This window comes from Trachemys scripta, chromosome 6, assembly GCF_013100865.1.
Source record: "Trachemys scripta elegans isolate TJP31775 chromosome 6, CAS_Tse_1.0, whole genome shotgun sequence".
In the NCBI taxonomy this organism is placed as follows: Eukaryota; Metazoa; Chordata; order Testudines; family Emydidae; genus Trachemys; species Trachemys scripta.
Genome location: NC_048303.1, coordinates 48,978,404 through 49,003,073, shown reverse-complemented (window position 1 = coordinate 49,003,073; position 24,670 = coordinate 48,978,404). Strand labels below are relative to the sequence as shown.

At 42.6% G+C, this 24,670-nt stretch overlaps 1 protein-coding gene across 2 annotated transcripts in view; it reads right to left on the bottom strand.

Annotated features, from left to right (window-relative positions):
- XRCC4 (X-ray repair cross complementing 4) overlaps positions 1 to 24,670 on the bottom strand; it is a 283,894-nt gene that overhangs the window by 241,139 nt on the left and 18,085 nt on the right. The window contains exon 2 of one of the 2 annotated variants that reach the window (XM_034773169.1): positions 3,253 to 3,402. In XM_034773169.1, the coding sequence (XP_034629060.1) occupies positions 3,253 to 3,391 (139 nt within the window). In that variant the 5' untranslated portion in view covers positions 3,392 to 3,402. The remainder of the gene's footprint in view (positions 1 to 3,252; positions 3,403 to 24,670) is intronic. The other variant, XM_034773170.1, reaches the window with a different exon arrangement.

Here is a 24,670-nt window from a genome sequence, read left to right as displayed (position 1 = left end):
TTGCCTATTAAAGCACAGCTAATAAGACATGATGAAGTTGACAAAATTTTTCATTTAACCCTTTACCTGAGCTAAATTAAAATAAAATACTCTGCTGTAAAAGTGACAAGATCTGTAGCTCAGCATACAAGACCTTCTGGGAACACAATTTTTATTTGTTTTACTTGGTCTGTGTTTTTTGTAACAACAACAACAAAATTATTTTGTTTGTTTGTTTTACAACCTATTGATAGAGACTTTAATGTACAGAAAAAGCCAAATCATGGTGCCATATACAAAGTTAGAATAAAAAAAGGCCTTTGTGTGCCAAAGTACATTTGAGAGAGAGAGAGAAAAAGAGAGAGAGAGAGAGAGACAGACATGCTGCGAAAGAAGGGGGACAAAATCCTTCTCCCAATTCAGGGGCAGAATTTGGCGCAACTGCACAGGTGGCCATAGCCAGTGCAACCCAGTACCCATAGTGATAGTCCAGTGGATCCATGCAGTACACTGGATATGCCTCCAATACTTTCTTGTCTTGCCTGCAAACTACCCACCTCCATGTTCCATTGGAGTCCTAAAGGAACCGGCTTTGTCTCCCGGATAATGAATTGAAAGTGTTTTTTCCAGATTTTTTAAAAGCACGTTTTAACCACATTGAGAACATAATTATACAGTCACTAGGAACCAGGAAACATTTTAACAGTTGCTTTCCCCCCCCCAAAAAAATTGTTACATTTTGCACGACAAACACCATTTCTAAAATGTTCATAGTAGCATGAAATTCTATAACAACCCTCTTTTTCAACTGTTCTAAATTTTTTCAAAATCCTGTTTTATATTAAGGTAGCAGTCACAATACGCTAGTCATTATACAAACGAAGGCCCAATCCTACAATGACTAACTTTGCACATGTGGGCAGTCCAACTGATGTCAATAGAACTACTCATGCGTTACATTAAGCACATGTGTAAGTTTTTGTAGGATCAGGGATATATAGCAAGACAGTCTTCACCCCACGAAGCTCACAATCAAATACAAACGACAAACAAAGGATGGGGGGGAAGGGATAACATTTACAATCCAAAAATGTTTTTGTTTAGTTTTAAATGGTACCCAACAGTCTACAGCCTAGCCATTATTAGTTGGCTGCTATCTTATAAATATTGCAGTGGAAGTGGGTCTTGATGAGGAATTTAAAGGAGGAGAGGGTAGTGGCCTCACATGTTTGTTCAGGATGGACAAGGGACAATATGGAAGAAGGTCTGGACATGCCTCTGGGAACATCAGAAATAGGGGCCAAATGTTTGTCACCATTGGCAGAGTGTGCAGGGGGAGTGATGCTACAAGAGGCAATACAATATTGGGTCATACAGTATATTTTGTAGGACTTTTGTCAAGTTTTCCTATGGTTTTACATTTCTTAAACAGTGAGGCTTCCACCACTTTTCATCATCACACTAGATCTGTAAGAACTAGAAAAGACCAATCCTTCAGCAACTCTTACTCATTTCCTGACCTGGCTTGCCAAGCACAATATCCCACAACATGAGAAACTGAAGGGATTTCCCACTGTTTAAAAAAAATAAAAATAAAAAAAAATAAAAAATATCTGACCACTGCTTTCTCCCTCAAGCAAATAGCTCCAAAACAGATGAAATCTGAAACTTCAAAGTTGAGATGTGAATAGTCTTGAATATGCTTCACTCACTTTGAAAGATGGTCTTAAAACAGTTATAAATTTCTGAAAATGCAAGACTAAGCACGTGCAGTAGAAAATCTTACACTGTTAGCTGTGCACTTAAAGAGAGAGGTTGTGCACATGCAGTTAACTGTGCTATTTAGTTAAGGGAAGTTTCAAGCTCAACTGCTGAAGCAAAAGAACACTGAAATCTTGAGAGGTTTAAAAGTCTCAAGACAAGGCATGCTGTTGCTTGTTTCTGCAGCAAACGGCTTAGCTTTGGCATAAGGATAACACAGCCACATTCATAGCAACACAAAACAACTCATTCTAGAGCAAAGGGATGATAAGCTCAACTAGTGTAACCAGTGGAGCTTGTAATATGAAAAAGATAAAGTTTTCTGGATTTCTCCTTGTTGTCCACTTTTTTTCCTTAAAACAAACCAGGAAAACTAATTGCAAAAAGCTAGCCTCAGTGCAAACAAAATGTAAAACTAGACTGGAACAGAGTAGTTTCCACCTAATTCCACGCAATTGACACAACAGTACAAGGAGTTCAATTCAGCTCCCTTTCGACTCAGCAAAAGGACTAGAAAGTTAATAGGAGTCAATAAGAACTGGATTGGCCCTAGGAGAGGAGGTCAAAGACCACTCCCCCCTGTGTTTTTCTGGTGCTGATGCTGGACTGTGTTTTTTCTTCTTTTGACATAATGATGTCAATGATCCCATCCTTTGTGAAGTGCCTATACGACAGATCTGTCAGATGAAAAAAGTTAAATTGAAAACAAAGGGATAGAAATGTTCTTCTATATTCTCTTTCTATTGTAGTGACGCTAGGTTTTACTTAGAACAACAGTAGGTGAACACAATACAAGTGTGACTTTAAATTGGCAGTCTCCCTTAACATAAAACAAATTTCAAATGCCTTCAGCCAAAAATATTGGAACAAACAACAAAACAAAGCAAAAAGACACTGATGTTTTTGAAATATATTTTGACCATCCTTGCAGGGATCCTTCACATGTAATCTGTATGCGTAGCCAGGCCACAATGTTAGCAAATATTGCCTTTTTAACCTGTGCAACAACTTCTAATTATGTTTAAAATATACTTGAAACATTTCATATTTCAACAGAGGATTTAATTAAATGAGCATGTTCCCTAATTGATCAGCAACGTAATAACAAAACAACATTAACCGGGATGACTTTAAGTGAGGAGTTACTGTAATTCACAGATGAAATTAGCTTGTCACATTTGTTCAAAGATATTGAGAAGTTGCCGTGTCCTGGGGTAATGTCACAGGAAATTATATTACTGGGAAAAATATAAACAACTATTGTATAGCCATATGTTAAATTAATTAGTATTTGTTTTGACAGTTGAGTCTTTATATAGATTTCAAAGATAGATTTGAACAAGTCCCGTGACCCTCCTTCCTTCCTGACTAGATGGAGGGGGAATCTGGAAGCTTTCTTCTTATAGAACATGGGGTCACAGAAGAAGTTAAGAATCATTGCTCAAAAGCCAATGGAAAAAATGTATAATTAAAACAAACAAACATCTTTTCATCTTTTGTTTTCAATATTACCTGTCCCAGTCCATGCTGACTGACCATCGCTAAGTGTTATAATAAAGCCAGTGCCTAGGTCTTTTTCCCAAGTGACTTGTAGAAAATATATTGTGCTTGGCTCAGAAACTGGATAAATTCTGCTCACTTTTTTCTCCATTCTTTAGTCACCTGTTTTGGAAACAAAAGAAAGTAATCTTGTGTTTATTCCATCTCACAACAGATGAATTCCCAGCTGCCCACTGAAGGCAGCTTAAAGATCACCTTGCAGCACCAGAATAGCACAAAGGAAATGTAGTAGGATTGAGGAATTGGCCTTTAAAGTTTAAGGGCACATGAGGTTCCAGATGAGCATTTGCTTTGGATTCAGGTCTGTGTTGCCAGGGAAGGCTTGGACATGGAGGACAGCATGCAGGGAGCAGTAAAAGGGTGACAGTGGGCTAGAGGACAAGTCGCCAAAGCAAAGGAGACAAGATTAGAAAGTGCCTCCAAGAATAGACCTCAGGTCCATTTCTCCTTGGTCCACGTTGTTCCCAGTGAAATAAAACCACAAAACTCTAGACCAACCCCAAGTTCAGTTTGGTACTTCACTGGGAAGGGTTCTTTTCTTTGGATCCAGACTTCTCCCCTATGTCCCTTCGGCCCCTCAGGTCCATTATCACCAGCCACTAGCCTAACATACCCCAAAACAAGCCACCTGCGTTTGCACAGCCTAACTGATTAGGGTGACCAGGTGTCCAGTTTTCAACCACAACACCTGGTCCAAAAGGGATCCTGGTGATTCTGGTCAGCACCACTGACTTGGTCGTTGACTGTCCAGTTGGTGGTGCCATGAAGTGGGACTGGTAGACTCCCTGCTAGCCTCTGCACTGCACGACTACCGGGAAGCAGCCGGCATATCCTCCCTTAGGCTCCTAAGTGTAGGGGCAGCCAGGGGGCTCCGCATGCTGCCCCCCCCCCAAGCACCACCCCCGCTACTCCCATTGGCTGGGAACCGCAGCCAATGAGAGTTGCGGGGGTGGCATCTGTGGACGGGGCAGCTCGCAGAGCCACCTGGCTGCACCTCCGAATAGGAGCCAAAGGTGGGCCATGCCGCCGCTTCCGGGAGCTGCTTGAGGTAAGTGCCATCCAGAGCCTGCACTCCTGACCCCCTCCCAGGCCCTAACCTCCTGCCCCGTCCCGATCCCCCTCCCTGATCCCCCCCCTCCAAACCCCTCGGTCCCAGCCCACAGCACCTTCCTGCAACCCAAACCCCTCATCCCCAGCCCTACCCCAGAGCCTGCATCAGATGCCAGAGAAATCTGCCAAAGGTAGCCATGAAATCTTGATCACATATACTTTAAAACTAAAGTTTTCTAAACATGGATGCAGCTAGCTAATAAAGTTTTTTGTGACAACTTGATTTTACCTTTCAGGGCCCCTCATATTTAAAACCTATGAAATTTCCACAGAGAAAACTTGTTTAAAATAATTAAAGTTGAAAGGATGCTAAGATTTACTACAACCAATGTACAACCAAAAACATTTAAATCTTCCTACCATAAAAAGAAACAAAAAACACATCAAGTGTCTAAGAGTCTGGAAATGCACAGTTAAGATGGATAGGCAATTCCCCACTGCCACATAATAACTGAACATTCACTATCACCCAAATGTACATCATCTGGAATACGATCACTGGAAAGCCAGTGTTCTATTGGATGGAATATTGCCATTTAAAAGAATGCTATCAAGATCCACTGCAAAACAGAAGTTACAGTGGATACCAGCAACTGCAAAGGGAATTTAAAAATGAAACTGGAAGCTGAAGCTGCAACTTCAGGAAACGAACTTTATGATTCTGTGGTGGGTTTTACAGCCCAAAACAAAAACAACCTAGTAGTCTGCACTTTACTTGAGACCTTTTAAAATTCACATTTATTTATATATTGTTGAAATACAGGTCTTTATTATTTCTCAGCTGCCTGGTATATTAAGTATTTCATTTAGGCTTGCTACACATACTTTCATAAAGCTGATGAAAGTTTCCTACCAAAGAGACCAGACTCGGGCCTTACTGATTTTGTGATTATATAGACATTCATTAACATTGCAAAAGCCATGGAGCCATGTGACAAGTCAGTGGCACTATGTAGAGCAGTGGTTCTCAACCTGTGACCCATGGACCACTTGCGGCCCAATCAGCACACAGTTGCGGCCCATATGACATCCTCAGGGCCATACAGATAGTATTGGATGCAGCTCACAATGGTAAATAGGTTAAGAACCACTGATGTAGAGCCTACCCCCACAACACAAATTATATTTGCAGGTAATGGGAGTAGTCTGCACGGGATGTGGAACGGCTGCATCAGGGACGTTGTATGTGCTAAAATGCTCTATCAAGCCTTCAGTTTTAGGTGATAGTTATTGTGGTTGATTTCAGCTTAGTCCCCCAGGGGATTGTATTCTACATTAGAAACCCAACAAAAGATGTGGGATAGTCTTTGATCAGAGGTTCAGACCTAAGTTTGAACTGAGATTTAATCACTACTCTGACTCTGCAGAAGGATGACCTGACAGGAAGTAGGAGGTAGTTTTAACTCCAGTTGCCTGCACTGTATCTGACCTTTGTTCAAGTATGTGTCTTAAAGCAGCTAGAAATGCCATTCCCTTGTCCTAACAAGTGTAAAGTATTCATAGAAAAATGAAACACAGGAATCTTAGATCCATTACTGGCGCATAAACAAGTATTAATACCTAGAAAACAATCCCCTTGCCAATAACGTACCTTGCCAATACCTTGGCGATAACGTACTTTTCCACACCTGCTAAGACTGAGTAGTTGATCTTCAGAGTCCTTAACTCATTAATTTCAATAACAAATAAGTTCCAAGAGCTAATCAAACTATGATACATACACAGATATTTCGCTAAATCAATTAAATATTAAATTCAGTTGTTTATATTCTCTACACAGCAATAAGACAATACACTGTAAAAATGTTTTGTATAACACCTGATACGAATTCCTTGTTGAAGTTTGGTTGAAAGCCTATAATTGTTTATAATTTCTGACAATACCCTGAATATCTGGTAAGTGAATATCTTTTTGAATATCTCATACAATGAACTGAGTTTATTTTCTTCAGTTTAAAATGTAAAGAAATGTCCTTAGTAAGCTACAGATGCATTTCTCTGCTTTGGCAAATAAAGGAATAAAGAAAAATCCAAAACCAGAACTTATAAATAGGGTGACCATACGTCCTGTTTTGGCCAGGACAGTCCCTTTTTTAAGCCCTGTCCAGGTCATCCCGACTTTCCCTCCCTCCCCCCTCCAAAACTGGGCATTTGTCCCATAGTCTCTTGCCAACTGATGATCAGTTGGCAAGAGAAAAATTGGACAAATGCCCAGTTTTGCAAAAAAAAGTGGGGTGCAACCCCTAGCGGGGGTGTGGAGGAACGTGCTGGGGGAGGGGAAGTGGCAACACCTGCCCTGCATAGGAGGGAGGACTAGGGAAAGTGGCTTGGGCTGTGACAGCCATGCGCGGGGGGAAGAGGTGAGTCTTGGGCTGGCCCCGTGTGCAGGCGGGCAGAGGGAGGTGAGACTTGCACGGGGGGGAGCGGGGGGAGACATACCACGGGCTGGCCCCATACAGTGTTCCGTTTTCCCTTTGGGAAAATATGGTTATCCTATTTATAAATAGCCTAGAAATGTCAACACTGTGACTAGGCTGAGAGGAATAAACAATTTATACACACTAGATGCCATAAATTCTCTTCATCTTCAACAAACAATGACGAGGTCATTACTGTCTTCAGCTGTAAACTACCACTACTTGTATTACTATAAATGGCTGTATTGTGAAAGGTACACAGAAGCCCGAGGCTCAATTCACACTGAAAGAATGCTGAGGGCAGAGAGGTTACGTAAAACTGATAGTATATATCACAGTTGAATTGATCAGTCTAAATCAGATTATTTTATATTCCATTCCAGATTTAAAAAGATCAATATTTCACTCCTGAAAATGTATGAAAACCTATAATACATTCTACTCCTCCTCCCCCACCCCCCCCCCCCCCCCCCACACACACACCACGCATCAAAAAACAAAAAGGTAGGGCATGGAGGTCTGTAGCAAGTCACTTGAAATTACTGGTTTATGGGGGAAATTCTTGTTTTAAATGTGTGTGATTCAATATCTGCCCAGATAGGGGGTAACAAAAAGCATGTGACAGGAAATACTGGTCAATGTGTGGGATGTATATGAACGAATGGGATTCCTCCTCTCTTCCCTCCCCCCAGCCTTCCCCCAACTTTTGCCTGCCACAGATTTTTCCTTTTGTTTTTCTGGTTGTCCTAGAGTGAGCCAGAAACCTGCAAATCTTTTATCAAGAATGCTTCCTGCCATGGAGTAAGAGAGATTTAAAAGGACACTGTACCTTTGAGAGGACTTTGGAATTTGGGAGCTCTTTAGTTCCTCTGATGATGAAAGATTAATTAAAAGGCTGATTGTTAAAACCTAGAGAGAGAAGTTGTACAACATATCGAAATATGCATTAATAGGTACCTTTTGTTGTCTGCATTTTTGATTGTTGCTTCATAAGCAAACATGCGGGTCAGTGAAAATTATTGACACTGCACGCCCTCCTTTCAATTTAGAGTTTCCTAGGCTATGTCTACACTACACCTTATGCCAGCAGAATTTATGTGAAAAAACCACCCCTCTGAGCGACATAAGTTACACTGACATAAAGACCAGTGCGGACAGTGCTATGTCAGTGGGAGACATTCTCCCGCCAATATAGCTTCTGCCTCTCACAGAGGTGGTTTTATAACGGGAAAGCTCTCTCCTGCTGGCATAGAGTGTCTTCACCAGACATGCTGTACATGCCCTTATAAATGGAGGCAAAGCTAGAGACTGGGGCCAGGTCCACACCACAGATTTCTGCTGTCAAAGCTATGTTGGTCAGCGGCATGAAGAGGTGTATAGACATGCCTGGAGCATTTTATACGAAAAGATAGCCAGAACTCTGATCTTAAGTCCTATGGCCCTCAGGAAAACTCTAGCTGAATAACTGTGTGGGCACTTTATTTAATATGATTAATTACCAAGCAAAAACCTTGAAACAATGTGTTACTAAGAAAATCCTTGTAATGAACAGTGGTAATGAATTATATAATCTGGGTAACGTCAGATCAGTAAAATGTGGTTAATTCTGACAGTAGAAAACAAGTGTGGGCGGAAAATATGCTCTCTGATATAAACTATTGAAGATCCTCTGCCCTTCCCCAGCAACTCAGCCATCATTTACTTTTCCTTCTACATCCCCCTTTCTCTCAGTGCACCACAGAGATAAGCCCAATAGAAATACATATGGTGAAATCCTAGCCCAACTAAAGTCCATGGCAAAACTCCCATCGACTTAAATGGCACCAAGATGTCACTTATAGATCACCTAGCTAGCTCAGTAGAGCATCAGACTTTTATTCCGAGGTTCCAGAGTTCAAGTCCCTGATGAGGCAGTGTGCCTTTCCCCCATTGCATATCCCAGGAGCTAAAAAAGTTGTCTCTTCAGAGCCCTCCTTAACATTACTAGTTTGCCACAGGCTGGAGTGGGCAGCAGGGGATGGATCACTTGGTAATTGCTTGTTCTGTCCATTCCCTCTGAGGCACCTGGCATTGGCCACTGTCGGAAGACAGGATACTGGGCTAGATGGACCTTTGCTCTGACCCAATATAGCCATTTTTTGTTCTTACACCAGATTATTACACTACCATTTACATCATTATTTAATGTGGCCTAGAGATTTCCAAAGGGGTTACGTCTGCTGATAAAAGATCTGAATTTCACCCATTTCTATCTGTTTGGTTCAGTAGAAGAAAAAGGGGTCAGATTTATCCCCAGTACAGTTCCACTGATGGTACCCATTCTTTGCTCTGGCCTTCTTATGGTAAACATATTTTATATTTAAATCGAAAACAGTTACCCATTCAGCAATCCAATTACTGTTTCACAGTTCTTCATTTTGAAAATTCCACCATGCCAATATAGTGAGCAACTAAATGTAGAATATTAGTTGTTACAATAATTTGCATTCAAAGATGACTGATAAGGTTTACAATGAATCATACACATTTTTAGCCATGAGATTTCCTATGCAGATCCACACAGATCACAAGTGGGGGGGAAAAAATCAGTGGGCAGACTTTAGTCACTGATGGATGAAAGCATAGTGAGTTTGGGTATTTATGTTATAGACTGGTCAAGAGAACTTGTTGCTACAGTAAAAACTGAGATACACTTGCAAAATAGTGAGGAAGCTACCGCAGTGTTTATCTGCCCTCTGCCAAAATATTACCTCAAAGAACAAACAAAAACAAACAACGTAAGAGTGTTCACTTAGGAAGAGTGGTGATTTGGGGAAGAGGGGCAGTCTAGTGGTTCATTAACCACACTGGGATTTAGGAGATCCAGATACAACTTCTGATTCTTCCACAAATTACATTGGGTGCCTTTGAGCAAGTCACTTAATGTGTCTTTGCCCAAGTTCTCTATCTGTAATAAAGTGAGAACAAGACTATTTCTTTTCTCCCAGCCTTTGAGTGGCTCTGATCTTGGCTGGGGCCCCTAGGCACTATTGAAATACAATTAATAATAATTAGATAAGACAGATTTCTTGACTCTATATAAATCAAAGGCCAATTTCCATTCTCTTTAACCCCCATTCGCCCGGCCACTATTTCTGAGAAGATTGATTCCTTCCCACAAAGGCCAATAAGCGTGAGCTATGTAGTATATTTACCACTACAGAGTTAAAAATCAATGTTGTGGCTCTTTATTTTATAGCAAGAGTAGTCCATACCCTGTGTAGCTAAGATTACCATTGCAGATTGCTTAACTTCGCAAAGGAGCAAAGCACCAGTCTTGCATGGAGCTCCATGTGGGTAAAAGCATGCCCACATGAAGCCCCACTACAAGAGCAAGGGTCTGCCCATTGCAAGAGTGGGATCTATGACCAGATGAGAAAAGAAATTAAGGCTGCATTGCAGAATATATTCCACCCCCCAGACCCCCTTTCTTTTTACACATGTAGAATACTGGTAACAATACCATGTATTGTACTCTAGCTAATGCATTGTGGTAGATTTTGTAAAAATAATTAAGTCTGAATATGAGACCTAATTACCAGCATTTTGCTAATACAGATTTGCTGCAAAGTGGAAAACGACTGCAATGAGTTAATTAGAATTAGGTTTGCACATTAGTAAAGTGAGAATTAATTAGATTCATTTTTGCACGTTAATAGGTAAAGAATATGAATATATGGCACACTCTGAATGACTATCAACATCTAATCACTCAGTTACTAACAATTATCATAACCATAAAGAGAAAAACAGACAAAAATCTATCTTTCTCTTTCCTTTGAGCCAAGCACACAGACAATTGTATACTACCTCAGCTGACCTATAAAGTTGCAACGATAGGTTCAAAATATTCAGATGGAAATGTGATTTTCAATTTGACAGGTTCTGTTTAAGTGTCCCAAGTGATGGGATACCCACTTTTTGCCTGGAGACTATCCTGAAGAGATCCAGTAGATCTCAGTACCAGGAAGCTTTCCCCTGTTATTCTGCTTACATTTTTTTTAAGTATCATCCTGTTATTCCTACACAACATTCTACTTATTGCAGTTAATTAGTGTTTTTCCATCTTCTAAGTGTTTTGAAAATATTTAACTCAACAATATAAGTTCATACCTATTACAAGATTCAACCATTCTTGCATCTGAAGAAGTGAGGTTCTTACCCACGAAAACTTATGCTCCCAATACTTCTGTTAGTCTTAAAGGTGCCACAGGACCCTCTGTTGCTTTTTGCCAGACTCAGGCTCTCTTTAAGTATCTTTCAAAAATCGTGTTACTCCTACCATAACCTGCCACTGTAACTAAACTATTTTGTAGTTTGTTACTTTTTCATTGTACAATAGAAAAACATTATAGGCCCCAGTCCTGCAAATACTTACACGTGTCTTTAACTTTATGCATATAAGTAGTCACTTTAGATACATAAGTAGTCCTTAAAGGCATCCCAAGGAACTCCTCATTTCTGGCTATAACTAACTTTGATGCTAATTGTGCCTCATAATAAGAATCTGTAGCAATTATGAGATCACATATACCACCACAATTTCTACACATGGTGGGCCAGACACTCAACCAGTGCAAATAATCATAGATCCACTGACTTCAGTGGGGCAGAGTGATTTGCAACAGCTGAGGATCTCTCCCTATGACTTCCATGAAACTATTCACATGAGCAAATGTAAGCATTTGCTTACGTGTTTGTAAGAACAAGGCCTTAGCTATTCATTTATTATTTAAAAATTTTAATTATATATGTGTCACCTATATTTTAATACCTAAATAAACACTTTGGGGAGAATGATTTTAAAATTTTTAAGAGGCAGTGTAGTGAGAACTGAACTGTCAAAACCAGTTTCACCTTTCAGTTCTTCATATATACAGAGAGATAACAACACTGTTTCAAATGCTTAGTATTCCTGACACACTGGTCAGCTGAATAGTAAACTTCTGTACCTTCACGGCTTGATATTGTAATATCCATTGAAGCTTCTCAGAAATTGTTTCATGAAAATATACTGTTTTACCATGCCACTTCAGTTTAAGTTACTGAAATCAGCCCTTTACTATGCAGTATAATAAACATCTATGAGATAATTACAGCCAGAATGGAGTATCTTGGAATGCCTTTAAAGATTCAATAACATTGCCCCTGTAGTCTCTCTGAATTCACCAGCTCTGTAAAATGAGAACAGTCAGTCTTCTTTTCCTCCCCTGATTGCTATAAAGAAAAGCTTCAGAAGAACTGATTGATTAGGGCTATAAGAAAGCCAGTGTTTTGTTCCTAAGGGCACAGAAGGTCGCACTACATCTCAGCACCTCACCACGTAATAGCCAAGGAGCTGAGACAAGCCTGCAGGTGGGGACAGTTGAGTCCCACCCCAAATTTGTAAATCAGTAGTTTTATTGAGGCTAGAACAGTTGAGGATTGAGCTGCTTATCTTTAGCACTTTGTGTCTTTGGTGTTTGGCTTCTATGATCTATATCAGGCAATGTTTCTTTCTAAGGAAAAAAATCAGCGGTTGGCTGGTTTGCAATTGGATTGGGGTCTACTTTCTGAACAAACACTGTACACAGTTGCTTCTGAATAAACAAGACACTTTTTAAATTAGTTTACAAAGAATTTTGTATGATGTTTTGGATAGCAATAGGGCATGGAGCAGAAGCCAACTCTCTTAGGTCTGTTCCAACTATCTACAACAGTGTCACTGATAACATTTTGAACTTTGAGCTTTTTATTTTAATTTATGCAGAGCTAGGGCTTCCCCCACTCTCCCAAATTGCTTTTGCTGCAGGTGTTTTGAACTGCAGCAGCTATGCATGGAAACCTACCTACAGATTAGAAAGAACTACTGTACATTTCTAATAGAGCAATTAACTTAAGTGCTTTCTTGTTAAGAAAAATAGGCCACTATCTGAAGTGATTTCAGAATAAAAGATTAGCACACAAAGCACACTGCTATTGAATTCAGTTTGATCCCTGGTGTCTCAGTTCAGTTTGACCATGGTAGAAAATGAGAGCCAGGATCTGAAACGGGGGAGGTGAGATACTCTACTGAGTAGTTTAAGAGAGGAAGAGAAGCCCCGATAAATGGAATATAACATACATTTGTAAATACACTCTTTGGCATTTAAACCAGGAAAGAAAAGCATGTAGGTTGCTTTCAGTAATCATTTATTTGTGTTATACCTGGTCTTCTGATTTTGCAGCACAAGTATTTCTACTGCTTTTAATCAAAGCTTATTTTTTCCATGTTAAACTAGAGGCGATGAATAGATCTAAGGTTTTAAATGGAGAAATAGAACAAAGGTATAACAAAAAATCTGTAACTACAATATCTCAATTGATTTACAAAACTTCCCCTAGTCATTAGCAAATAGTTTAAGATATTATTAGCCTAAAGCAAGAGGAAATTCTTACTTCATGTAAAGTGGCTGGGCCTATGTGTCAATAAGAGTAGAGCATTCTTGAAGTATCATCTCTCACAAAACAAGCCCTCCATGCTTTCAGGCAGGATATTGGTTCTGTCTAAAACTCCCTTCAGCTCCAGTTACAGACCTTCAAGTGGAATTTAAACATACTTTTCACAACCAAAGAAGAGAGATTTTAAATGCTAGGATTATTTATTCTTTAGATGAAAAGAGTTAGGGAGGACTTAATTGATAGATTTCAAATTATACTGAATTTAGTCAGAACTGAACAGGCCCTCATTTTTACACTGTTCCATATTAAAAGAGCAAAGGGTTTCTGGATTAATCAATAATTTTAAATGCCCCTGCAAATAAAAGGAGTAAGACTCAAACAGTACAGCTAAAGATAAAAAGTTAACCGAATGATTTACTATCCTAGCAGAAGATTTTATTGCTACCATCTAAGGCTTTGATCCTGCAAGTTAATCTGTATCAACAGAATTACTTTAATGGTGTTCTGTGCAAGCCCAAGAGCCTGCCTACCTGGATGCAACTCCAGGATTGAAGCCTTAGACAGAGGCCGATTAGGGATTTGTGGGGTCCTGGACCAGAGCAAGTGGGAGGCCCCTCCCTACCCCTTCAGTCCCTTCCCCACCCCGCTGCTGCCAGGAAAATGGGGTCAGGGCATGGGTGCTTGCCCTGCCCCTCCCAGCCCAATATTCCTGGCAGGGAGCAGGGTTGGAGTGCGGGGGCTTCCCCCAATCCCCAGCAGGAGTGCCGGACAAGCGGAGTGGGGCAAGCCCCCGCACCCTGACCCTACTTCCCCCAGGAGCACCAGATGGGGGGAGGGACAGGGGCAAGCCCCCAAGCCCTTACCCCATTACCCATTTTCTACTCGGGTGGAGCAGGTCGGGGTGCAGGGATGCCCATTTTTCCAAGGCCTCCCAATTGGCCGGGGTCCCTTGGCATGGGCCCATCGGCCCAGTGGCTAATCCGCCACTGGCCTTAGATAGTACCAGCTGATTATCAGAGGGGTCACTGACAGATCATAAACACACCCACAGTTTTGCACAACTGTCCAGGTAAAGTATTTTGGTTTGTTTGCCTTTCCCTGAAACATGAGGCATAAGCCAAAGCCAATGTATCAGTCTTCATGAGCCAACATGATATGCAAAATTTCCTATACCAGATTTGTAATTTTCTAAACAGCAGTTCCCCTAAATACCGGTTCAGTAACCCTGATCAAGATTGTATTGTCTCCGCAGTTCTTTGTTGCTCCTCCTCTCCTTAGGGTAGGAGTAGTGAGAGCATGCCTGTCGTAGTGCAATGGTCCTAGTCATGTCGTCATGTGGGAGAGATGTGGGATTGATCATGGGTTTAAGAGTCAGATAAGGTCAGTTACAAAATAGAAAACTTCTTGAAAATCTGGAATACTAATCATACCACAATCTTTGCACAAGTGTTTCTATAACACTGACCCACACTCTACACAAAGGAGAGTCAACGTCAGTTACAGTCTAAAATGGGTCTATTTAAAACAAATATTTTCAGGGCTTTTGAGGGGCTACTAGGAAGCCCCTCCTCTACCTCAAGAGAGCTCCTTCTCAGCCCTGGTCTGCACTACAAACTTATGTTGGTATAACGATGTCGCCCAGGGGTGTGAAAAATCCCCTGACCAACTATGGGAGGGCTTCTCTCATCAACATAATTATCACCTCTTGGGGAGGTGGAGTACCCTCGCTGACAGGAGAATCTCTCCTATCAGCAAATGCAGTGTTCACTAAACACTACAGGAGCATAGGTGCACTAATGCAGTATTGTAAGTGTAGACAAGCTCTCAGACATAATCTGAGGGAAAGATAGGAAAAGTTAACCCAGATGTGGAATTTGAAGCTTTTTAGCTGCTATAGGGAAAGGGGAGCAGGACCAAATCTTCCCCCTCTCCCCACTCCTCCCCCGCCACGCAGCCAGCAGAGGCACTGGGGAAAGATCAAGCAATCCCATTCCTCATGTTAATACAGGGAACTAAGGAAGGATCAGTGTTTCCCACCCTTAAGGTAGACAGCATACAGCCATTTTGTATCACAGCACATGCTGCAAAAAACTAAAGCAACCTTCTCTCCTCAGAAACAGAATGTTGCAGTCACCAGGGGAAGATAAAAAAGGGGGAAGCAGCGAGAACCACAGCCAGCCCAGCACTCCAGCCAATGGGAACTTTACCACCCAGGCTTTGATCATCCCTGCAGCCTGGAGGCAAGGTCATCCTGCTGCTTCTCTCTTCGCTTTGAAGCATCAGGTCCATCCCACTCAGATACTGATGGATAGATAGGTGGGAGTCAAACAATTGGCTGAATCTGCCCAATTCCCCTCTTAGGGCTTGTCTAAACAAAGAAGTTATACAAGCATAAGAACTTAAAGAACTACAGTCAGACTTTTATAACTCTCCTTGTGGACACTTCCAGTATAGGAGAGGGTTTTTTTTAAAAGATTTACTTTAGGCATTTTGGAAGCAGCTCAAGCTAAACCAAAAAAGACATTCTTATTCCGGAAAGGGTTCACATGGTGAAATTACACCAATATAACTATAGTGGTTTAATTATAAGGGTATTACTCCCATGTAGACAAGCCCTTCTTCCCACACTCCCAGAAGGAGAACCCCTTGAAAGCACCCTTCCCAGACTGCATTCTCCAGTTGGAAAGACAGATCTGCCAGGAAGGCACTACAAGAACAGGAAGCACATAGTAGATTCAGAGCCCAGTCAGCTGGTCCCTAGTAACAGCTAAATGGCAAGGGCACGTTCCTGATGACTGAGGAACAGGGAATATGAATACAAGGTATTTTTAGACGGGATTGCCCAATTGCCAGCAGCTGTATCCTAAATTAGCCCAGACAAATTTATATGCAAATCTAAGGCCATGACCACACTACTTATCTCGGCAAAATGTACGTTGTTCAAAGGTGTGAAAAAAACACTGTGCTAAGCAACATAAGTAGTAATGTTCACAGCACTATGTCAGCAGGGGAGCTTCTCCCACTGATCATAGCTACCAACGCCCGTGGAGGTGATTTTATTATGTCGATGGGAGCGCTCTCTTCTATCGGCATAAAGCGGCTACATGAGTGATCTTACAGCAGCATAGCTGCACTGGTACACTTATGGGTATCACTTAAAACACAAATTTTGGAAGTTTGTCCCAGAAATCTGAGATTTCTTTGAGAGAAATAGAATATGTTAAGTAAATTCTGCCTACCTGGAAACAGAGTAAAATTAAGTCAATTCATATAACTGAAATCTTTGCAGACGGGAAAAAAAAGCAGTTACTTCATTAGAGAACAATTTGGCTGCCTTACAAGCTTTAAAAAAGTGATTATTCCCCTATAATACTCCTAAAAAGACAAAATGTGAAAGGATGATTTTTAAGAATTGGAAAAAAAGAAAAGGAAACAGTGCTGTATTGTATTAACAGGAAAAGTAAAGGGAAAGCTCTGTCATACAGCTCTATTAAGCCTACATACAGATAGGCTCAGAAAGGCCAGAGACGAGGCCAGGCTAGTCACATTTCTGACAATCCCTCTATGGCACTGGAACCCTCCTCAATTTCCCTATGCCCAAAGAGGTGTTATAAAGATTAAAAAATTGAACAGACTTTGGAAAATTAAAAAGTACTAATTATGTATTAATAGTATGCTAGGTTTTCTTCTGTGTTTATTTGGCTTCCCAAATACAGCTTTCTACTTGATGAAATGTTATTGTCAGACCTGATCAAGTGCTTGTGTGTAGACTTGGTAGAATATATGTGTGTGTGTGCAGCCCTATGTATCAGCACCTCCTCCCTCCCTCCCTCCCTCCCCGCGCCTCCTGCCAGCCGCAATCAGCTGTTTCATTGCATGCAGAGAGGAAGAGGGGAGGAGTGCAGATGAGGTGCACTCAGGGGAGGGGGAGGAATTGGGCAGGAAGAGGCAGGATGGGATGGAGCGGGGGTGGGAAGAGGCAGGCAAGGGTGGGGCCTTGGGAAAGGGGTGAAGTGGAGGCAGGGCCAGGGGCAGAGCCACGGGTCAAGCAGCCCCCAGCAGTTTGAAAAGTCGGCACCTGTGCTGCATAATGCGGTATGGACACATTAGCACAGCTGAGAGACCTGAGGCCAGCAACAGTAAGACAGTTTACAATGCAATGTGGACACTCAAGCACAAGCTTGGAAACACGGCATCCACAAACCCAGGGCCCATAGATGCAGGTTAGCAATGCACTGTAGACATACCCTAAGGCCTCGTCTACACTACAAACTTAGGTCGACAGAAGCCATGTTAAGTCAATCTAATAATGTACTACTTTCACTTCTACACCATCTGCTCAAGAAACTCCCTACGATAGCACAGGAACAAATCTACACAGACACACCCCTAGAGCCCTGACCAGGGTATTCTATCTGCTACCCAAGATTCATAAACCTGGAAACCCTGGACGCCCCATCATCTCAGGCATTGCACTCTTACAGCAGGATCATCTGGCTATTTGGACTCTCTCCTCAAATCTATGCTACCGGCACTCCTAGCTATCTTCGACACACCACCGACTTCCTGAGGAAATTACAATGCATTGGTGATCTTCCTGAAAACACCATCCTGGCCACCATGGATGTAGAAGCTCTTTACACCAATATTCCACACGAGGATGGACTACAAGCTGTCAGGAATAGTATCCCTGATGAGGCCACGGCACACCTGGTGGCTGAGCTTTGTGACTTTGTCCTCACCCACAACCATTTCAGATCTGGGGACAACTTATACCTTCAAGCCAGCGGTACTGCTATGGCTACCACATGGCCCCACAGTATGCCATCATTTTTATGGCTGACTTAGAACAACGCTTCCTCAGCTCTCGTCCCCTAGCGCCCCTCCTCTACATGCACCACATTGATGACATCTTCATCATATGGACCCATGGGAAGGAGGCCCTTGAAGAATTCCACCTGAATTTCAAAAATTTCCACCCCACCATCAATCTCAGCCTGGACCAGTCCACACAAGAGATCCACTTCCTGGACACTACAGTGCAAATAAGTGATATTCACATAAACACCACCCTATACCAGAAACCTACGGACCGCTATACTTACCTACATGCCTCCAGCTTCCAGCCAGGACACATCACACAATCCATTGTCTACAGCCAACCCCTAAAATACAACCGAATTTGCTCCAATCCCTCAGACAGAGACAAACACCTACAAGATCTTTATCAAGCACTCTTAAAACTACAATACCCACCTGGGGATTTGAGGAAACAGATTGACAGAGCGAGGCGGCTACCCAGAAGTCACTTACTACAGGACAGTCCCAACAAGGAAAATAACAGAACACCACTGGCCATCACATACAGCCCCCGGCTAAAACCTCTCCAGCACATCATCAACAATCTACAACCTATCCTGGAAAACGATCCCTCACTCTCACGGAGCTTGGGAGGCAGGCCAGTCCTTGCTTACAGACACCCCCCAATCTGAAGCAAATACTCACCAGGAACTACAAACCACACCATAGAAACACTAACCCAGGAACCAATCCCTGTAACAAACCTAGTTACCGACTCTGTCCCCATATCTACTCTAGCGACACCATCAGAGGACCCAACCACATCAGCCGCACCATCAGGGGCTCATTCACCTGCACATCTACTAATGTGATATATGCCATCATGTACTAGCAATTCACCTCTGCCATGTACATTGGCCAAACCGGACTGTCTCTACGGAAAAGAATAAATGGACACAAATCAGACATCAGAAATGGTAACATACAAAATCCAGTAGGACCCTCGATAACAGATTTAAAAGTAGCCAGTCTTCAACAAAAAAAACCCATCAAAAACAAACTTCAAAGAGAAACTGCAGAGCTACAATTCATTTGCAGATTTAACACCATTAATTTGGGCTTGAATAGGGACTGGGAGTGACTGGCTCACTACATAAGCAATTTCCCCTCTCTTGGTATTTGACACCTTCTCATCAATTATTGGGAGTGGACAACATCCACCCTGATTGAATTGGCCTTGTCAACACTGGTTCTCCACTTGTGAGGTAATTCCCTTCTCTTCATGTGTCAGTATATTTATGCCTGCAGCTGTAATTTTCACTCCATGCATCTGAAGAAGTGGGTTTTTTCCCCACGAAAGCTTATGCCCAAATAAATCTGTTAGTCTTTAAGGTGCCACCAGACTCCTCGTTGTTTTTGTGGATACAGACTAACACAGCTACCCCTCTAATAATGTATGCATCTACGCTACTGAGTCCCATCCGCCGACCTAAGTTGCCTGCAAAGTTGGCTTCTGTACTCCACCTCTGCGAGAGGCATAGCACTTGATTTGACATCCACGGGTCGACATGGAGATAGTGTAGACACTGCATTGTGTAATTCGAATGAATTGGCCTCCAGGAGGTGTCCCACAGTGCTCCACTGTGACCTCTCTGAAGAGCACTTTCAACTCCACTGCATAGCAGCCAGGTACACAGGAAACAGCCCCTCCCCTGTTAAAGCTCCGGGAACTTTTGAATGTTCATTTCCTGTTTGATCAGCATGGAGAGCTCGCCAGCACAGCTGATCATGGAGACTCAAGACCACAAACGCGCTCCAGTATGGAGTACACAGGAGGTAGTGAATCTTATTGCTGTGTGGGGAGAAGCGTCTGTGCAGGCAGAGCTCCAGCAGAGAAACACTGTCAGCAGAAGAAACACTGACATCTATGCCAACATCACATGTGGCATGGGGGAGAAGGGCTACACAGTGCCACATGAAAATAAAGGAGCTTTGGCAAGAATACTAGAAGATAAGGGAGGCAAATGGTTGTTCTGGTTCTGCCCCACAGACATGCCACTTTTACGAGGAGCTGCATGCGATTCTCAGTGGCGACCCCACCACGATCCCAAAAGACAGCGTGGATACCTCCCAGGAGTCCCGGGCCACCTCGGACAACAACGAGGAGGACACTGTTGACGAGGAAGAGGAGGAGAATGGAAGGCAGGCAAATGGAGGATCCATTCTCCCCAACAGCCAAGAACTGTTTTTAACCCTGGAGCTCATCTCTTCACAGGACCAGGTGGTGGCAGAGTGTGATGCCGGGGAAGGCACCTCTGGTGAGTGCACATTTCCAATCAAACTGTAGGGGTTACATGCTATTATTTTTATGTATGATCTGAACAAAAAAAGTATAGTGGGTATCTGCTTCCCGGTGGCCACTCCAGCTACACAGAGGATGCTCCCTGAAAAAGACTGTTCCACAGGGATGGCCCTGGAATCCTCCATGGAGATCTCTACGAAGCTGTCATGGAGATACTCTGCAATCCTTTGCAGAAGGTTTCTGGAAAGGTCTGCCTTATCTCTCCTACCACAGTAGGACACTTTCCCGTGCCACTCCAGCATTAATTCTGCTGGCATCATTGCAGCACACAGCATAAGTACCCAGACACTTGCAACATCTGCTCCACTGCTGCCTCTGTTACCCTCAGGAGACTGATATTGCGATGCATAGGGCCACCTAGGGGAAAACGGGGGAAGTTTTCAATGCAAGCCCTTGAACCGCAAAAAGTACATGTAATCTGCCGTATACTTTGTTTTCTGTGTTTTAAGTGAAATCAATACATTTGAAAATGTAGAAAACATCCAAGAATATTTAAATAAATGGTATTCTATTATTAACAGCATGATTAAAACTGCAATTAATTTTTGTAATCGAGTTAATTTGTTTTGAGTTAATCGCTTGAACTAACTGCGATTAATTGACAGCCCTAATAATAAATAAAATAAGCCTGGATTTTAGCCTGTTTTATCTTACTAGATCGTTTCCTAAGGCATCTGTTTTGAAAAGCATACCTTATTAAAAAAAAAAAAAATAAGGAGTCCGGTGGCACCTTAAGGACTAACAGATTTATTTGGGCATAAGCTTTCGTGGGTAAAAAACCCACTTCTGATGCATGGAGACTCCATGCATCTGAAGAAGAAGTGGGTTTTCGTGCATCTGAAGAAGTGGGTTTTTTACCCACGAAAGCTTATGCCCAAATAAGTCTGTTAGTCTTTAAGGTGTCACCGGACTCCTCGTTTTTTTTGTGGATACAGACTAACACGGCTACCCCCTCTGATACTTGATACCTGTATTACTGTCTCTCAGCTTAATGCTAGCTTTGCTATAGTTTTCTTTCCATTTTACCTCTAGAGACTGGAAGAGATTGCCACTGATTTTTCCAAGAAAAAGTATTTGTTACTTTAAACTTACTGATTTAAAACACTAATTTTGCTTTATAGATACTACACAGAAAAATAATTTTTATAGAACTTTACTTTAGCTGTGATATTCATGCGCTTTGCAAAATGGCAACAAACATGATAGAATTATATATGATAAAAATGAAATTAAGAATTTTATGGCTGGCAGAAGTTTGCCTGGTTTGTCACCTAATACATTAATCAGCAAGGTTTGGGGCCAATAGAACATTAATGCCCCAATTCTGCAATGAGCACTGATTTCAGGTGGGCACTGTGTACATACAGGGGTCTGCCCTTGTGGCGCACAGTGCAGGAATGGGGTCTTATACCAGAGTATCATTCACTTCAGTGGGTATTGGATCAGGCCCCCACAGTATCAATTAAAACAGCCAAAGGGAACTGTCTGTTACTGTGCGTTACTGTGCCATACTGCTGGTACCTCAGATCTGGTCAACTTGATGTCTACTTATTGTGCGCACTGGAAAGGGGGGGAAAGAAAGGGGATGAAGAGGGGAGAGAAGAGGGTCTTTGGAAAAAATAAAACATTTGTATAAATTTTCAATCTTTGTTAAAGTTCTGCATGCAATGCAGGGTTTTTCAATAAATGTCAGTTTCAGTTAATATATATTAATTTTTCTGACACTCAAAGCTTTTTTTTTTTTTTAAACCCGTAAAAAACTTAATTTTACAAAAACTTAATCCCCCCAGACACTGGATACCAAGCAAGGGGTAGTATTTAAGGAAGTTGGCTCTTCAATATTAGTTTTTCTTCACAAGCATTAAGGAATGTTGGATTGCACTGCAGTGAAAAAGTTGCAGTCCAACAATTGTATCAAAGACACAGCAGGGGCATATTAAAGGAAAACTGCTATTTTGCTTGAACAGAGAGGGTAGTGAGGTACTCATTAGGAAAGTATAGCACAAGATTGCTTCAATATTCTATCAGCTATGAGTGATAATTTATCCTTTCCAATCTCTAAACAAGGCAATTATATTGAGCACTGGCATCTAGTTCTGAAAGTGTTTATTTAGTGTCAAGGTCACTGTTTTCATGTACACTATGTGATCAGTTAAGAGATGATAGCATAGAAAACTGAGCAGAAAAAGAGGAGAAAATTGGGAGAGATTTTTGTTAGTTTGCATTTTTCTTTTAAAAAAAAGCAATTTTGCCATTTTTCCATAACATTTTAGAGACCTCATATATTATACAAGTAAAATTGTGTTAGAGTAGCAACTACTTAACTTGCATTTTAGAGTCTTTCTAAAACCAAATGGCATGCATCTCTATCGCTAAATTAATTGGATATGACTGTAAAGTATGTTTTGTCAAGCAAAGTTTTATCAGTATCTCTATAGTATTTGACTGTTAGCAAACTACTTATTTAGAAAAGGGCCTTGCAGTCACTAGTGCACATTTCTTTTATATGTGCTTTTACTTTGTATGTACTGAATAAAGAAAAATGAAAAGCTGCAAAAAGTTTGATTAACTTCTCTGTGATTTTTGCCCTAAAACTGAACTATTCAATATATCACTAACCTTATACTACTGGACACGGAAAGGATATTTATTGAGTCTTGAAGAGTAGAGTACTTAGAGAAGAGATATTGTTCTTCCTGGACATTAGTTAAATGTTTGCAGTGCATTCAGCATTACCAAAAAGCTTTTTGTTCCAGTTTTTGTAAAACCCCGCTGACACTAGCTGACTGAGGCCTTGTCTACACTACAGAGTTTTGTCGGTAAAAGTTATGCTGTTTTAATTAAAGAGCTCTACTTAAAACCGCTGTTGCATGTCCATGCTATGCTATTTGTGTTGGCAGACTGCATCCACACTAGCAGCTCTTGCATCGACACAGAGAGCAGGGCCCTGTGGGTAGCTATCCCACTGTGCAACTGGCTGCAGGGTGCTTTGGGAAGGGTTTGCAATGCCTCATGTAGCAGATACAGCCAGTAGCGTAGCTAGCGGGGTGCAGGAGAAGCAGCCACTTCCCCTCAACACATTTCCCAAAAGCCTGCTGGGCCGGTGCTGGGGGCAGCACAGCCGGAGGAGGCATTGGGGTGCGGGGGCGGCAGGAGCGGCCGAGGAGCAAGGGGGCCTGCTCCCCGGCCATTGTGCCCCACGCAGCCGCAACATCGCCGCAAGCGCAACCACCTTCTGCGGCGGCTCAGGGCTCGGTGGCCAAGCGCTCCCCGCCCCGAGCCGGAGCTAGAGCTGGGACCCGCCCACAGCGCGGGGCTGGGATCGGCCGGGGACAGGCGGCAGCGCAAGACAGAAGGTGAGCGGCGGGGGTCTGGTGCCTTGCACTGGGGGGGTCCCCTCCGGGCAAGGGGCTCTCCAGGGCCAGGCCCATAGGGCAGGGGCTCAGGCCACGCTGTCTGGACAGGGGGCCCTGGCGCGGCACAGGAGCCTGGAGCCCGGGGCGGGGGGGACGGGACCCTGCGGGTGGGGCCGGGCGGTGCACCCCTGGGAAGCCCGCAGGAGTCCTGAGCCAGGCCCCGGGGTTAATATGGGGGGAGGGAAAACGGGAGGAGCCAAGGGGGGCGTGGCCAGAGGAGGAGCCAAGGGGGGGCAGCACCTTTTTTATGTTTGCTCCCCCTACACTTAGACCCTGGCTACGCCACTGGATACAGCGTCACATGATGCTGGTTTCTCAATCCCATCTTTCCATGGTCATTCTACTAGATTGCCAGCTGCTTTTCAAGTGTGTGGAGGAGAGTGTGAGACAGGGAATGTATGTGTGGGAGAGAGTGTGTACGTGAGAGACAGTGTGTGTTAGGAAAGTGTTGGTTGTGACAGGTTGAATCACAGAACCCCCCTTGGGAGCTGCCACTTGATGTGTCAAGACTACCTCTGCACCTGCTTTCCCTGCCAGCTCAGGATCCCAGCACCCTGTCTTGCTGAGCCAGACACGCCCATCTGCTCCAACACAGACCCAGGGTCTGAATTACTTGCCCCAAAGCTGCAGACTTAAAGCAGCTTACAGAAGTGTTCTTGTCTTTAACACTCAGATGCCCAACTTCCAATGAGGTCTAAATCCCAAATAAATCCGTTTTACCCTGTATAAAGCTTATACAAGGTAAACTCAAACTGTTCACCCTCTGTAACACTGATAGAGAGATATGCACAGCTGTTTGCCCCTCC